Source organism: Crocodylus siamensis, chromosome 1 (genome assembly GCF_052110815.1).
Source record: "Crocodylus siamensis isolate JL-2025a chromosome 1, ASM5211081v1, whole genome shotgun sequence".
Taxonomy (NCBI): domain Eukaryota; kingdom Metazoa; phylum Chordata; order Crocodylia; family Crocodylidae; genus Crocodylus; species Crocodylus siamensis.
The window spans coordinates 382,363,988-382,379,196 of NC_143395.1; the positions used below are offsets into that span (position 1 = coordinate 382,363,988).

The following is a 15,209-nucleotide window of genomic DNA, read 5'->3' on the forward strand; positions in this document are numbered from 1 at the left end:
AGTGCCCCCATAGAGTGCAGTGGGGATTATCCCCCTTCCTGGCAGCAGCCAGTGAATCAGGGCTCTTTTTTTTGTTTAAGAGCCAGGAGCTGGGCTGGCTGGGGGGCAGCCATTGACACAGCTGGGAGAGCAGGCCAGGATTGGGCCTGTCTGATTCAGAGATTCAGCTGATTCAGCCGAATCGATTCAGGGCAGTGATTCAAATCACTGTCCCCCAAGCCGGCCGAATTCGAAGTGAATACTAGCCGCTTTACACAGGTCTAATGCACAGCCCTACAACTAATGGGACTCTCAGTCCCAGCAACTGTAGGGTGCTGCTGCGATCTCCCATCCCTGGGAGGGTGTGAAGCATCCCACAGCTGGGAGATGACAGGAGCTGTGATCTTCCAGCTACTGTGTGGAGTCCTCCCGGTGCATTGTGCTCCCCAGGGATTGGAATATCTCAGAAGCTGTGGTCTCTGAGCTGTAGACTGCCTACATGGGCAATTAAATCTGGATAGAACCCAACTATAAAGTTATATTTTCAAGCAATAACTTTGTAGATGGTTGGACATTTTAAGGCGCCACAGATATTTTGCATGTGTAGCAAGTCTAAATTTATTGTAATTAACATGGTAACTGCATAATAGATAGAACATGTAGAGGGGACCTTACAGCCCTTACACAGGGGTTATTAGGGTTAATGATTGTGCTTTAGATTGAAAATGAAAAGTGCTATTTAAGTGGTTCATTTTATTTAATACCTCTGAATGTGTCAACATCCTTTGCCTTGTTTCCTCATCAGAAAACAATGAAAGGCCATAAGCGCTATATTTCTCATGTTGCCTGTGCATAGGGATTTTTATTTTTTTTTTCTTCAGAGTTGCATCATTTTAACATCAAAAGGCACCTGTTAAAAACAAGTGTATACTACCACAAATTTATAAGTGAACAAAAATCAGACATATGGGGCTTCTAAAAATCCTATTATATTATGAATATTTTTTTCTCACCTCTTCTCTGGCTAATAATCCCATGTGAATGAAAAGGCACCAATTTCTATTCACTTCTTTTCTGAATTTAACCAAAAATGGTACTTGTTTAAGTTCAGTAAATCCCTGTGGTGATAAATTCTATAATTTTATGGAGAAAAGTTTAGAATGGGTAAAAAAAAAAATTCCTCATGGTTTGCTTCTTCTTTCTTTTATTTAAATGCAACTCATGTTTCTGGTTGGGGTTTTTTTCTTCTCCGTGATTTAAAAAAAAAAAGTAAATATGCAGTTCTGAACTCATCGCTCAAAGCTTGGGCACTGTAGTAACTTGCTTCATCTTAGGGCTTGATGTTGGTAACAATTATTGTTTCAGCTGCAAGTGAATCAACACATGAAGAACCTTCAAATTACTCAGAGTATTAAATGTATGACTTTGAGTTAAGCCTCTTCTCCATCATCAAGTGGATTAGTTACATGTGGTTTAGCCTCAAGAGTAAGGGGGGGAGAGAGAGACTCTACCAACATGAAAAACATGATAGGTTCAGATGAACACTCTAAATAAATGACCAACCTAGTAACACAGCAGTTCTTATCCTGACTACTAGATGGGGGATAGAGAAGAGGTCTCGCTAAAGGTAGTTCCACGATGTACAACAGAAACAACTTCACAGTCGCAACATTTAGAATTTCTCATTTTTTGTTTATATTTAATGCTGCACAAGGCTGTTGATGAAACACTTATAGCTCAGTTTCTTGCATCAGAAGCTATTGCAGAATAATTTAGATAAATATGACTCAGAAAATAGTTGAAAAGAGAAAACTAGAAACTGTGGAACAGGTTTTCATTTGACTTGCATCTACCATTTTTTCTTACATTCCACATATCCCCAAATAAGACATGCACCGTGTTTGGGGAATGCACAGCCATGAAGGTGAGGATGGGAATGTTAAAGTTGTTACGAAATTAAGCATCTCGTGAAGTGAGCGAAGAGAAAAAGAGGTAATATGGAGCGCGCAAGTGGTGAATACTTCTTAAGTCAAAGAACAGCCATACAGATTTTCTCCTGCTCATTTTTATTCGTACTGTTTTTGTATCCTCAAGCCTTTAGTGACTTGGAGCAGAACATTCAGCCTGAGCTGTGCTGAATCTGCTGGCTGATTATATGAAATTACTGTAGCTCAGGGGGAAAATCAGTCTTTCCTGAAAAGATGACATTTTCTCAGTTCTTTCTTTCCCACCCATGTAAATTGCACTTTCTTTAAAGATGAGCTCCTGCAGCAGTTTTACAAGGGCTGTATTTTGGGAGCTGTTGAGCACCCTTGATTTCCACTGAAAGCCCCAATGCCAGAGAGCATATATGTACATCCCCAAATCCATCCCCAGCATTCACATGTTTTTCTGAACTAGAACCAAGGTCAGTGAGAGTTGATGACAAATGACAGCTTGTGGGCTTGAACCCACTGCAAACTGCTGGTAGCTTTCACCTGGCTTCAACTGATGGAATTTGTTCTGGGAGCTTGAGTCATTTTAAAGTGAAATAAATATTTAAAACTGTTGCCAGAGAGGCTCCTTGGGAGGCAGCGTGGTATGGAAAAAAAGCACAGGTTTGGCAGGGGGGAGCTTGTGAGTTCAATTTTCTGCCCATGGCTTATGCCTCCAGCTTTCGACTTCAGTTCTGCTGCCTGTAAAACTGAGTTAATATTTTCAGATCTCCCTCGTCAGAATGCTTTTTGAGTTAAATAGTTAATATTATAAAGCAACTTGAGCTTACTTGGCTGTATAAATGCTTAATATTATAAGAAGTTGAAATCTTACTGTTAAAATGATTTATTATAAAATTCTGTGCTAGTTTGTGTTACATCTTTGTTTCCTTTTAGTGATTTCAATTTTGCCGTTTAACTCTCTATAGCCATCAAACTGCTCTATGTATGCATAACACTGCCAACTGGCACAGTTAGTTCCATGTGAAATACCTGATGAGGGTCTAAAATGTTTCACTCAGAATGGTAATCAACTTGTTCATAATGTGGACTAATGTTTCTTTCAACACATGATCATCATTAAAATAAATTTATATTAATAAGAAAATACTCTGAATGTCTACAGTTTCTTTCATCCTAGGATGTCAAAGAACCTTACTAGTATTAATTTAGTCTTATGTCCTAAATATAAAGCAAGAATTATCAAATTTATTTAATGGGTGAGTAAGTTGCAGCACAGGGAGTTGAAGTGATTTGCCACCCCTGCCTTATCGCAGTAAAGTCAGTGACAGTTTCAGAAATGGAACCGACGCGTCCCGTCTCATGGTCCGTGACCCCAGTGACTAGATAAGTCTCTGCCCTTTATAAATGGCCCCACCTGTGAGTCATACCACATGAAGCAGAATGTACTTCTTCAGTATTCAAAGTATTCAAGTGTTCACCTCAAAGTCTCACAACTCTGCTGTTCCAATAACACATGGAATTATGACATCATACCATCTTGTATTTATTCAGTATATGCTGTACACTTGTTTTGATCATGTTGCTTTAATGTGGCTTCCTTTACTGTCATCCTGTCTGGTTTCTTTGTTGTTTGCATTTTTTAATTTAAACTGTGGACTCCTTTGGTGTCTTGCATATCTGCATCTTCTCTAGCACTCCTTTAAAAAAGTAATCAGTAAATAATAGTTTATGCTTATTGTTATTAACGTGTAAAATGAGAATATGATTCTTCCGGAGTGAAGGTTTCTTACTGGAGCACCTGGCTTATCTGTATACATTCTATGACCTAATGAATTTGTGAGTATGACCTTAACCCAAGACTTTGAAAAGGTTCACTGGGTATCTTTATGTAAGCTGGTATGTACCAGGAGGAAAATAGAAACCAGGAGTCAGACTAGATAAGTCAGAGTTTTGAGAGAGTCTGAGTTTCTGGAGCTACAAAAAAAAGATTGGCTGAGAAGGCTATGTGTCTTCTCTGTCATGGAGAAAAAATTAAAGAGAGGAGCTGTTATGTGCTGTTTAAACAACCTGTGCTTCTGGCCTAAAACCAAGTACACTATATAGCTGCAAGTGAGACCAGCAGAGACCTGAATGGAAAAAGAGTGAGTAGAAAAAGAAAAATAGTATCTGTTAAATAGATATGTTTACTCCATTTCTCTCTCTCTCTTCTGTCCTTACAGTTTAGTCACCTGGCAGTTTGGGGAAGCATGCTGCTCTGGCTGGTGTTCTTTGGAGTATATTCTACCATCTGGCCCACTTTCCCCATCGCACCAGACATGCTTGGGCAGGTTAGTTTTAATGCTCGGGTATAGGAGATTGGTGGGCGTTCATCTTAACAGCAGCATTTTGCCTTCAGTACTTTAGGCAAGTTATGATATCAACTGTGCTACTACAACAATAAAATGATTCCTGGAAAAGAAAGGCCTGCAATAAGGGTACTTGAGTTGTATTTAAAAACTCTTCTGTGTTTGTAAAATTCAGTACTGATTTGACTTCAGTTATATACAGTATTTAAAACGTGAGGCATATACTGTATGGAAGCTTCAAGTTGACTTGGGTGGATGCATGATAGTGCCTTTCATTCCTACTATTCCTTGAGATTTGTGTAGTAATGAAGGGTTGATAGAATGGCAGACTAATACTTAATATTTTTAAAAATATACATTCTCTGCCTGTTTGTTTTGTTATTCTATTTTCCTTAATTTGTTAAAAATGTACAAAAACTACACCTGAAAACAACTCATGGGATCACCAGGAGTTAGAAGGGAAGCAGATATATTATTGGTCCCTTTTTGCAGCATTAGTGGAGTTTTGGATTTGTTGGTTCAATGTCAGTTGAATTCCAGGTGGTAAAATTCTCCCTTTGGTGTCATTATTTCAACCCTTGGTGAACTGATTGAATCATGAGCCTGTCAAAATCACTCAAGAGCCCAGAGAGAGGATTTAAAATAGAAGGCTCTCAGGAACAATGGAGGGTTAATACATATACAGTGAAATGCCGTTTAGAGCTAACAGAAAAGTAATCCGGGTCAGTAACTATTCAAAATTATTTTGCAGCAAGTTTGGAATTATAAAGATCTAAAGATTTAATTTGTAAAGATGTTACTCTATATAGAGAGAAAAGGAAAAAACAAAATGGTAGGAGTTTTACCAAAGCACCTAAGCACGTTTAATTTTTATAAAATGTCATCCTTACGTATCAGAAAATATGACAAGCAAAGCAGCACAAGCCTAATGAATGATGTGTTATCACATAATTTCATGTAGTAAACAAGAGCAACTCTAGCATCATTCTGCTTCAGGATGGTTTGGGCCTAATAAATATTTTATTATATTGTGGTGCAATGCAGAGGATAATGGAGGTTATAGTATATTGTCATGGACAGCTTTCTAAAGCAAAGAGAAAGAGTGACAGCTGACAGCATGGGATCAGCTAGCATATGACTGACAGAGAAAAAACCAAGTTTTTTTGATAGTATTTCTTAGTGATCCTCAGTGTGTTTCACAATGTACATTTACATCAGCAGCTCTTACTCACATTTCCATAAATTAAGCTGAAATTTGATTTAGAGTATCACACACAGCTATGAATCACTTTTGCAGTCCACCACAGCAGACTTGTAATGCCGCCATTAATGTGTCAGAATTTTTAATGTGCAAATGTCAGAGTATGCTAGTCCTGCATATTAGAAGGCTCAGACTATGGGGTTTAGAATGCAGTATATTTCAGGGGACTTTTTTTTTTATTGCAACAACAAAAAATTCAGCATCATAGTTGTGGTTAACATCTGTTCCAGCATAACCCACAGGTCCCAGAACAAAGAAACATGGTGTTATGTAACATTTTATTTTTGCCTCAGTACTTTCTAGAAAATGTTTTTCTATTTAAACTATGTTATTTTATACTCTTTTTGGTTTTCTGAAACAAATGATATCTTGAGGTATGTCATTAATATCTTGCTGAGAGTAAAACAATACTGGAGATTATTCGTGTAGAGAGGACAACATTTACATTGTGAGTGACTGAGTAAGACCATTAAGTGTAGTCCAATATTTGTGGAACTGTGTTCCTGGATCAGTAATCAGCTCTCAAAGATGTTAAAGGGTTGTTCATCATCTTAGCAAGAATACAGAAGAGGTTTGTGGGGAAAGGGAGTTAGATTGAATGTTCTGTGTGGGTTTCAGCATAAGATTACTTTAAATAATACCATCCTGTCATAGTGTTGTTACATATTTTTCTACTTCCAAAAATGAAAGAAGACTCCTAAGTTAGAGGGAACTTGTGTAGAACCTGCTGTAACTTGCACAGAGGCTCTTGAGAAATCAGTTGCTATCATAATACCAATCCATGGTCAAATGACCTGGGACCATGCTTGGCTCCAGACTGCAAAATGGATGGTTTTACTCATTTTCCCAGACTAGTTGAAATATTCCTTTGTTCCTGTTGTTTTGCTTTCTATGGTTGTAAGTAAGCAAGATGTATAAGAAAGTGGGAAATGAAGAACTTATGTTTTATTTCTTTTTAAATCCTTCTTCATTATTGCATTTATCAACATTATATAGAGATAAAATCAATGTTTAAACAGAATACACCTGCTGACTTTTAATTAAAATTCTAAACTAGTGCCCATATCAATGAGCATTTCCCACAATGAGTCAAAAACATGACATGCAAAACATTTTATTTCATTCATTCGCTGAATACTTGCATGGAAACTCTTGGATCATTGGGCATCTGAATAGATGTATTGTTTCTTCTGGGGTTCATTAAACCGTTTTGCTTAAGTATTTCTTTCTCTTGTCCATTATATTTGGAGTGTTCTCACAGAGGGGAAATATCGTTTAGCTTGGGGGCAAAGGGAAACAACTATTAGAATTAAAGAATTATTCTCTGCTATCAAAGAGACAATGGATTTTTTTTGTTTCCTTTCAAGCACTTCATAATACAATAAATGAAACATAATAATAACAAGACTAAGCAGTGATAAAATCCCAGCTGAACTTAATGGAAGCTTTCCAGTAATAAAAGACATCTGAAACTGGAAATAAAGTAGTAAAATCTTTGGTAGCTTTGGGGGCTTTTAAATCTGTATGATCCTTTTCCTAAACAGAACCAGAAGTGGATGAGTACACCTCCTGAAGGCTTAACATGATCAATGCTTGGTCCTCTTTTTTCTGGAGCATCTTTGCATTATTTTAAGAAAAAATCTACCTTTTATTGTTCTCACAAGGTAGTAGCATTCAAGAAGGGAAGTGATCTACCCTCCCTGTCTCTGCTTGCTCTTTAGAGTCAGGCGCATATACCAATTCGGACTAGATTTTTTGAGTGAGTGCTTCTGGAAGCAAACCATGTTACACACATTTAATACCAAGCTGATCTTTTTGCCATTTCTATTAGGTAGAAGTTACTGGCACAAGTAGACCTGGACTGTTTCTGTTTTTTATTCATTATATATTTTGGCTAGATAGTGCCATTAAGAGAAGACGGTTGCTGAGAGATACTGCCCCAGGGATAGCACTATGTGTTTCCCAGATATGCAGAAACTGCTTGCCGCCTTCTGAACTCCTTCTGGGGCTGCAGCTATTAACCCCAGCCAACCTGCCTCCTTGGCTAGTGGATCAACCATAGCTCTGTCTTCCTACCTCTTAGGGGGGACTGGGACAATTCTGCCAGTTCCTTAACTGAGTCACGTAAGTGTTAGGAGAAGAAGCTGCTTGTACTTTGCTATCAAATGAATGCCCTTTGTAAAGTCAAAGCAGACAGGCTTTGGGCCTGTATGAATGAGAATAACATATGGAGTTCCACTGGCTAGAATAAAAAGAAAATATGAGCCCTATCAAACCTTAGGTCTTAATCTGTGTACCAGCTGGGTCAAGACGACTCCCAATCCTTTCTTTTCCCATGTTATACTGTTGTTTACTTAGGTGCTTTATGGGAAGCTTATGCGTTTCTCTGAAGCATCTGGCAGCAGGTATTGTTGGAAGCAGGAAACCATTATCTATTCTGGTTTTGTAATTTCTATATCATCTTCTCCATGTAACCCTCTTGCATTTGTCTTTGCCTCATGAATCAGTTAATCCTGTCATTAAAAGTTCTCAAAGGTGATTTGCATAATACATACGTTTCACTATCAACTTTTTATTTTTTTCCCTTTCTTTTAAAGAGTCTCATCCTGTGGTTAGTCTGTGGTGTGAGGCATTCAGTGTTTTGGAGGTTTTTTCTCACTAGATGGTATGTTGTATGCAATCATGTCTAAGACTTAGGGATTTAAGGCTTGTTTTGACTGAAACCATGCTATCGTGCACACAGATTGACGTTGCCATTTCCGCTGTCTTATAGATTTGAGGTCATTTACCGAACTTGTTGTTGGAAGGACTAGAATTGGTACTTTACCTTAGTGTATGTGTCCACTTCTAGCTTCAAACACTTGTGCTTACAGAAAAAGAGGGACAAAGAAACTAAGAAAAAGCAAGAGGAGATTCACTGACACAATCACCAAAATCATATTTGAATGCATCAGCTTTGCCATTATTAAGTGAAAACAACTCAAGGGTCAGGGCCATTTCAGTGGACCTCCTGCATGCATATATACTTTGAGAGATTATTCCAGTCTCTTGTAGCAATGTCAGTCTTATTTTTTTTTTCTTTTTCCTATTTTTTTTTTCAGAAGTCCACTTGGGCTGAATTAAATAAGGTCCTAGGTGCTAGATCCCTCACTTGGCAGGTCTTTGGCTCCTACATGACAGTTTAAGAAAGATATTAAGGCTGCTCCCCTTTCTGTTTTTTTACTTGAGACTATTAAAATCTATTTTGAAACTGCTGTGTAGTGTCCTCTTCCATGTCCCATGGTAGTGCTTTGGTAGATCTATTTCTTTGTGCCAAAAGTATGGCAAAAGAGAAAGAGTTATCTATACTTAGCAGAAGCTTCTTTACGTTTCCTGCTCAGGTTCCGGTAACCTGATGTAGCCTTCCTCAGTCCTTTCATCGGATGTCTAACTTTTGTAGAAATTATAGTTTGACTGGCCAGGACTGTGAAATTACGGAAGAAACTATTGGTTATGCATACAGTGATTTTAACTAAAATTTAGGATGATTATAATGTTGGACTCCTGCTGAATTTATATTAGTACTAAGTAGTGGGAAAAAAGGAGCCTTTGCAGAAGATAAGCCTCATATTTTTTCTCAGTGCTTCATATTCTTTAATATTTCAGTGGCCATGATAAACCAGCTTCGTATTGCTGTTCTTCTAAATCTTTACTCAGCTGTTGACAATTTAACAGCTTAGTGTACATACTTGTGTTTTCCTGACTATCTTTGCCAGTCTCTTTTTTTCAATTTATTTATTTTCTTGAGGTTTCTCTTGTTGCTCTTTTTGGTTTCTCATATTTCCACACTGTTTGGCTCTGGTTAGAAAACCGGGCCTTTTGATTGTGATTTGTTTGTGTACAATCACTTGCACATTACGTGGTGGTGTCAATGTTTCAGTCTGTGGAAACTCTGCATTCAGATGTTAGTCAAAAATTAGACTTCTGCCTGCAAAGTGAAGTTCACAGTGCTTGCTGATCTTGTTTATTTTTATTATTATGCACAGTGGGTCTCCATGGCATTTGATGTGGTTTGGGAACTTTTTTTACAGGAGATTTGGACTGTGTTTTGAGCAGACAAATTAGGGTAGAGTAATGAAGTATGCATACATTTTTAATCCTATCTGCTGAGGGAATGGTTTAGTTATTTTTATAATCTATGAATGACTTTAATAAGCAAATCTGCCTTTTTAGGTCTCTGACATTGTCATGCTCTGGTATTCACCCCTCAGAAAAGATCAATGAAATGACATTACAATAACTTTTAAAGATGCGTTCTGAATGTAAAATAATCAGAATACACATGTATTGTTTCCTAAAACCCCTAAACACCTCCCTGGCAAATGACTCTCCAATCTCTCCTGGATGTTTTTTTATCGCTGCACGATAAATTTGTTATCCATGAATGTACATCTCAAGGAGGCCTTAAAGATGTGCTGTTCATGCAGCTGTGCCAAGATTGTGTCAGCTTTTCCAAAATAAAAAAAACTCCTGTTTTCCTAGGGTTAAACTTGGGCTACAGGAATTCACCCAGGTCTCAAAGCTGGTAATAAATACCAAAAATTGGGTCAGCTTTCATCTGCCTCTGATTTTTGGTTGTGCAAATCTTGTTTGTTCCATTTGCAAAATCACTGGCTGTTTTTTCTCTTTTTTAAATTTATTTTAATGTGATTCTGTTGAAGTTTCAGTGAGTTTGAAAAAGAAAATCCATCAGGTTATATATAAAAAGTTGCTCATATTTTTCTTCCGGTACAAAATCAAGCTATAATGAAAGGAGGACTATGTAAATCAATAAAGGTTATTGGTGTACATGGAATACAACCATATCTTTTTAGTATGTTTTGTGTCTAATACCATTAAAATATTTGATGAATGCAGCTGATAGATTTGGAAATGTGAAAAATGGGAGATAATGAGCATCATTGATTGAATTCTCTGCTTTTGGCACCTTACCTTTATACCCCATTTGCAAGAATTTACCTATAGGACTAGCACATTAAATAGATGTTCAGTTAATAAAATGTAACTTGACTATAGGTAAAATTAAAGGGTCAGACTCTTTGAAAAGAGTTTAACAGGCCAGTGTACATGGAGCTTTAATCACAGTTTTAAACACTGTTCCACTATGGTCTGGACCTTGTCCACAATGTCTAGCCAAACCATGTTTAGAAATCAAGTAGCTATAACCATGGTTAAATGCCATTCCATAACTTATATTGGAATGCGTTTACATGAGTAGACAAGGCATTTACACCTTTAGATAACTGGCAGACTATCCAGATATTTTACCTTTGGAGTCAGACATAGCTCAGCCCATGAAAACAGAGAAGTCAGCCCTTTAACTCAGACCTGAATTACAGTTCTGTGGTAATGGAATGTGCTCTGAAAAATCACATTATTATTCACATTTTGGAATATGAAGTTGCTCATGATCGTTTATAGATTTCTCCCAAATCATTTAGCCTTGCGTTTAGAAGATTTTATTTGTGGGTAGCAAAGCTTATTGCATGTTTTTGGAGAGATGGTCAGAAAATATCCGAGTGAGTATTTTCTTAATTAAAAACAATTGGCTGTTTTAATTCAAAAAAGCAGCTACTATATTGTGCTGAAGACTGTGTGCACAAATATCAGTTCTTACAAAAGCTCTCTGGATTTTCAAACATGTTGACAGGAAAGAATTTTGAAAAACCAGTTTCCATACTGGCTAGGTCATCCAGTATCCTGTCCCTGATAGCAGCCAGTACAAGGTTTATAAAAAGATCCAAGCCATTCTGTAGTAGGCCTGCTAATATTGGCATTAGCCATATTAGGTCCATAATTTCTTTGCTGGGCTATTGGGAGATTTGTTGAAATAGCAGTGTTGTGAGATGCGATGATATCTTTTATTCGACTAATCTGTTGGTTGAGATTGGAGATGAGCTTTCAGGCTTTGACCACCCTTCATCAAGTGTGGGAAGGAAGCAGTCCATTTCCAAGTTGAGTACAAATTAGAACAATTGCTTTAGTTCAGCCTAGTTATGTTCATGAATTTGACCATTTGAAAGGGAAGTTTTGTTAGGCAAATCATATGCAAAGTAACTGCAACCCTTTATGTACAACCCATAGCAGGAACACTGGAAAATTCTCCCAGCTGAGGATGGGACAGAACAATAGGACAATGTAGGACAACCTGGGGCTGGCAGTCAGCCTTCAGGTAGCTGTTTCAAGTTGCATTTGAGCTTCCTTGATTTCTTCCATCAAGGCAGCTGTGCATCATGGGTGGAACAGATGAGTCAGATAGTAGATACTTTTCTCTTGTTTAAGTGCTGTTTTCTTATTATTTATGTGCTTTGCTTGCAAAAGGAGAAACGAAAGGAGTGTCATTTTTTTGTTGGGGTTTTCATATTTGTGTTGGGCTTTTCTTTGCGCTTCATTTCCACCCCCCCTCAGAGTTCTTGTTTTCCCCAGGCTTAATCACTCCTTGCCATGTTATTTAGCCTGGATTTTTCCAAACAGGAAGGTCTAGTCATTTTAGATGGAAAAATATTTCCAGATTAATTTAAAACATGCTTTTATTCCCTTGCAGCCCTACAGTATTTATCATGATTTGTTTTACTTTTTAAAAATGTGCACTTCTAAGGGCAAAATTTGAAACCAAGCTCCAAGGAGTCTCCCTTATAATATGCATACATTACTAGGTGCACATGGACTCCAGAAGCAGAGAGATTGGCAGCAAAGCAAGCCCTTCTGAGCACCCCTCATATTGTTGCAGGTCAATTGCCCAGTATATTCCCACACTGCCTTCCAGTTAACCTGTACTGGCAGTGGTAATAATGCTTCCCTCATTTCTATTGTTGACAAGGATAGCCATGTTTGAAACTATTGTGATCTTGATATGTCAAGCAATGAGCCACCCAAGCTCTGGGGATGTGGAGCTGGCCCAGGTTTATCAGTATAGCTAGGAACAGAAATTGCACATAAACCAGTTCAAGTGATTGGAAACTGGTTCAATCTGTAACACCACAGAAGTTCAGTTCACACAAATCACTTTCAGAATGACTGAAAGTGGTTGAAGACGAACCTGGATGGATGTAGCATCAGACTTAACTGATTTAGATTAAATAAGTTTATTGAACTTCTGTCCCAGATCCCCTCCAGATTCAAGCTATCTGCTCTAGCAGAGCAGGGAGGCAGACTTTAGCAACCCCCCAGCTTCTGGTCTGGGATGCCGCAGGCATGTGGCTGCATTTCTGGAGTCAAAAGCGAGTGTCTGTTCCATTTGCTTATTGGTTCAATCTATGCAGCTTAAACTAACCTGCAAAGGTTGAAGCAATTCAGCCTCAGGCTTTTTGGCTGTCTGTACTTAGCCAACATGTATAGTTGTCTGTTTCAGGTTAAGATCTGACCCTTTACCCTCTATCCACCACACTATGGGACCTTCTGGGGTAAGTTCCTCAGACTTCTCAGGTAGAGCTTTGTTCCTTTTTAAAAATACTTATGCATTAGTCCAGAGAGAGAAAGATGCTACAGCCACTGATTAGTTAGCTCAGCTGGGAGGAGAGACAACCATGTGCCAGTCACTGCTCCAATGAATATTTAAATGGATAGTAATAACAGAAGAGATTGAAGGTGACCCACTCGAGTGCTCTATAGCAGGGGTGTCCAGCTTCTGAGCCCTTGGGGGCCACACTAAGTGAGCCACAGGCCACTGAGCTGTTCACTGTACGGACACCCCCCTCCACAAACCTGCTGCTCTGTGTGCCTGTATGGGTACTCTCCCCACCCCCACTGCTGCGCTGTGGGGGCACACAATTTCTCCTCCCATCTTCTGTAATACATGCCCTTGCAGGCACCCACCATTGCTGTGCCACACAGGCATGATCTCCACTCAGTCCTCCTGACACGTGGCCCAGACTCGTTCTCTGCTCCCCGTGCTGTTCCACGCTGCCTTGCCCTCTAGGGCAAGAGTGAGAAGTGGCAGCCAGAGGAGGGAGGAGGAACCTAGAAACTGTATCTAGTTGTTGTTGCAGCTGGTGCAATGCTGGGAGTGGTGACTGAGGGAGAGTCTGAGGAGGTTGCATTTTAACCCCTGGTGGGCCATATGCATCTTGTGGGCCACCACTTGGACAGCTCTGCTCTACAGCATGGTGTTTAGGGCTCTTCTCGTGGAAAACAAAGATGTGAATGGAAGTACATTGAGAGAGAAAGGATGTGAACACAGGTTTCCTATATTCTGTGTCAGTGCTGTCATCACTGGATAAAAGGGTAGCACAGTACCAGCATCACCACCATTTTGTGTGCTCTTTAGGTAAAAGCGGTGAATTTGACTCAGTTTTGTAAATAGGTTTTGGATCAAACTGAAACTACATTTTCTTTGGCAAATATATTCACTGAAAAAAAACAGTTGTGCAGCCAAATAGGGGATACTTGTTCCAGTCACAGAATAATTTAAGCACTGAGTGTAAAACATGAGTCTAAAAATTACAATGATACCAGATAGCTCTCAGCCTTTTAATCAGAAAGTATCCAGTGGTGGTAGAATACTATGTAGGCAGTAGTGGGTCAAGGTATAAAATCTCTAACACTTTCAAGGAAACTGTTGATTTTCTTTTTAGCTCAAAGAAATCTGGAGGGAGGAAAACAAAGGGTCAATTTTGCTAGAAGGCTCCAAGAAAAGATGACAAAAAATTAAAATTGAGAGATGCCTGATAAAGTTTAATGAGTTGGGATGGGAAGGTGCTTTCAGAACCCAAAAACATTATAAGCTTCCCCATCTCAACTGGCAAAAAACTATAAGTTAAAGAGTTCAGACTGAAAATGCTCAGTAGTAGTATGTTCAGAAGGACTAGGCAAGTTGCATGAGGAGGGGAGAGGGGAAGTAAGATTTAAAAATCTGTTCCCAGGGTCCTAAATTTCACTTAAATAGGAAAAAATTAGTAAGTGCTACTACTAATGTACCAAAAGGGGATTTGGATTTGGGCCAGTTGGTTAGAATCAGTTGTTTTAAAAAAGAGTATGTCACTAGTAAATAGAGTCCAGACCCAAAGCAGAAATCTGGGTAGCAGGAAAGGAGATGCAGAGAAATCCTGAACTCCCCCAAAGGAACCTTAAGAAGAAACTCAATCGGGGGAGGGCACAAAAAGGTCTTGTGTGTAGGTTTGTGCTGTTTTTCCATAGAACTGTATAACTTGTGCTGTTTATGAGTTGTGTTTGTGGTTTAGAAGCATCTTAGCAAAGTCTGTGTGGTTTTGCTTTTTTGCTTCCGTACAATCTTTGAAAGGCTGAACAGTAGAGAAGAGTGCCCATTTAGTTAGGAGAAGCTCTGGGATTGAATGCTTAATCTACTGAGGAGACTCGTAAGGGCAAACTGGTCTTGGGGCCCACAAAGATGTAGCATTCAGAAGGTAAGGAAGTAAAATTCAAAGGGTCTGTGCAGCTGTAACCAGTCTGCCTTGTTTACATACACAGTGGTGCAGGTTTTAATTCCAGGATCACATACTTCACCCCCTGCCCCCGCCTCTACCGACAAAGCTGCCTTTCCTCATTCACTGTGAAGGAAGAACCTACCCTTAAGGATTGGGTCGTGAAGGAAGCTGTTTTCTGTTCCTCCACCCTCCTCCTGCCCAATTCCCAGTTTTGGTCTCCTTGCTTAAATACCCTCCATCCCCAAATTCCCAGTCTCTATCCAGT

The 15,209-nt window shown here is 38.9% G+C and overlaps 1 protein-coding gene across 1 annotated transcript in view; it reads left to right on the forward strand.

Moving 5' to 3' along the window:
* ATP8A2 (ATPase phospholipid transporting 8A2) overlaps nt 1-15,209 on the forward strand; it is a 546,329-nt gene that overhangs the window by 403,766 nt on the left and 127,354 nt on the right. Inside the window, exon 33 of the mRNA XM_090028654.1 lies at nt 4,136-4,243. Coding sequence (XP_089884780.1) covers nt 4,136-4,243 — 108 coding nt within the window. The remainder of the gene's footprint in view (nt 1-4,135; nt 4,244-15,209) is intronic.